General features: G+C 39.7%; 1 protein-coding gene across 1 annotated transcript; it reads right to left on the bottom strand.

Annotated features, from left to right (window-relative positions):
- Window positions 1–697: 697 nt before the first annotated feature.
- On the bottom strand, window positions 698–1,728 carry LOC127750449 (putative nuclease HARBI1). The gene is made up of 2 exons (XM_052272151.1): window positions 1,292–1,728; window positions 698–1,199 (listed from the first exon to the last, which is right to left on the bottom strand). Exons 1-2 carry the CDS (start codon window positions 1,536–1,538, stop codon window positions 832–834), a joined length of 615 nt encoding a protein of 204 aa, XP_052128111.1. The 5' UTR covers window positions 1,539–1,728; the 3' UTR covers window positions 698–831.
- Window positions 1,729–2,350: the final 622 nt, after the last annotated feature.

Raw genomic sequence — 2,350 nt, 5'->3', positions numbered from 1 at the left:
AGATCTAGCTCTACTCCCTTCAATTTTGGCTTTGACCCTTTGCTATCCATTTAGAACTGATAATGTTTAATAGGCTCATTTATTTTTTATCTTAATGTTCATTTGTAAAGCTATATTTTTAAATTGTGACCTATTTTAAGTTTACTTTTGTGGATTTGAAGTCAATGACAAGTCAATTTAGCTTGACTTGTTTTTTTGTTGTTAACTATCTAACAAGAGTAATTCTTTCAATGCTTGTGGCTCTTTGTTTATTTTGTTTGTCATTTAAGTTCTTTCAAGTATGCTACAAGTTCAATTAGTTGCCATTTTCAGGTAGATTATCTTGTGTTTAGATCTGTGTATTGTTGCGTGGCTCTTCGTTTATTTTGTTTGTCACTTATATTTATTCTTTCAAGTATGCCACAAGTTCCAAGTTGCCATTTCGAGGTAGATTATCTTGTGTTTAGATGTGTATTATTGCAGCTCTTTTGTTTGTCACTTATATTCTGATTTAATTCTTTCAAGTTTGCCACAAGTTCTAAGTTGCCATTTTCAGGTAGATTATCTTCTGTTTAGATCTGTGTATTATTGCCATTTTCAGGTATGAATAAAAGTAGATAATGAAAAACTTTTCATTTATATTGACATCAAACTTTGGTGGAATTAGCATGCAAAGCATGCAACGTTTACATATCTTGTTACAGATTACTTTAACACACATGAGTTACATTTAACAGGATAAAATCAAATTTACATGTTTTCACAAATTGGGCAACCATTTTCTACACAACACACTTCATACAAAGCATTAACAATATTGTTATGAGCATGTCTTTGATTGGCAAAATTTATTTAAAATTGCTGTTCTTGCTGACCTAGCCGATAAACATCGAAGGGCATTTCAGGTGGTGGTTCTACTTCAGCCCCATGATCAACATTATTTTCTATTAAAGGAGCGGGTGGATCAACCCTGTTCTCATTACAAAAGTTGTGCAAAACGCAGCAGGCATTTATCATTTGGCCTGCATATGCTGCATCTTTGTAATTTATACAACGATCAGAACAAAGCAACCTCCACCTACTCTTAAGGACACCGATACACCTCTCAACAACATTTCTGGCACGGCAGTGAACCTGGGTGTAAATAAATTCTGGTGTTCCAGGTGGTGCATTTATGACTGGTACATGGAGCCATGGAGCGGTGAAATAACCATTATCACCTAGACAGGAAATTAACATACAAGCAAAGGTTATAGCGACCTGGTGATAGAACATTATCTTGAGAAAGGTATGAATTGGGTAATGAACTTACCCAGCAACCAGCACCTATCATTCCAGTAAGCTTGTTCCACTACTTGTCGCGCAGGTGATGCCTGCCAAATCAAGTTGTCAGTCACAGACCCACGCCATCTAGCATCAACATTTATGATATTGAGAGCTGCATCACAAATCTGCAAACACGACATATAGTCACTGTTGCTGAAAGAAACTACAGGCACATCTCCCCCATTATCATCAATCTGCAATTGAGATGACAATTTGTTTGATAGGTGAAACATTGTTGTGCTACATGAACACACAACAGGCACAACTATTACGTACCTCAGGAACTCCGATCAAATATAACACTTTCCGGTAGTTCACGTTAGTCATCTTCACTTCGTCAAGTGGTGGAATAGGTAGGCCAGAGAGGACGATCGGTTTAACTACTTTGCGGTACGCCGCCCTGGCTCGACTTTTCATACCATTCCAAGCCTGGAAAGAAAATAAGTCATAACCTCCCAGATAAAGACAACAAAAAAATAATTAAAACAGCATTTTAACTTGTTGAAATCATATCTTACAGCTTTCCACTGTTTCCCGTCTTTAATGGCTGTGGCCCCTTCCACAGAATTCACTACGATGGCCAAAGCTGACCATTTCTTGAGCATGCGTGCTTTCCCACACCCAGAAAACGGCGTTCTTGATTCAAGACCAGTACAGTACTTGATTATTGTGTCTTATTTTCGTACTTGTTTTAATGCCCGATAGACATTGATCGCTAGAGCATTTAACGATTGAAATATTTAGAACTGTCTGGCCTTGAATCTATACCAATCCCACTCCGTCCGTCTTTGTGCTCCATGATTAGAGTTTCATAACAAAAGTTGACGCCGATAGCGGGAGGCGAACGCGTGCCACCGGCGCAGCTCTCCGCATCGATATGCGCTCGGCTGACCGTCGTTCCGAGTGACGTCGTGACGTATAGCAACTTTAGCCGAGCCACGACGAGCAGAGTCCGGGCCAGCAGAGCCGAGCCCTGCCGCCGCATTGCCTGGTCGACGTGACGTCACACTAAATAACTTGATCCCGACAGCGTATCCGAATGCCA

The sequence above is a fragment of the Frankliniella occidentalis genome, unplaced genomic scaffold (assembly GCF_000697945.3).
Source record: "Frankliniella occidentalis isolate FOCC.00 unplaced genomic scaffold, Focc_3.1 Scaffold191, whole genome shotgun sequence".
In the NCBI taxonomy this organism is placed as follows: Eukaryota; Metazoa; Arthropoda; class Insecta; order Thysanoptera; family Thripidae; genus Frankliniella; species Frankliniella occidentalis.
Note: the sequence above shows the minus strand (reverse complement) of the source record. Positions and strands in the feature narration are given on the sequence as shown.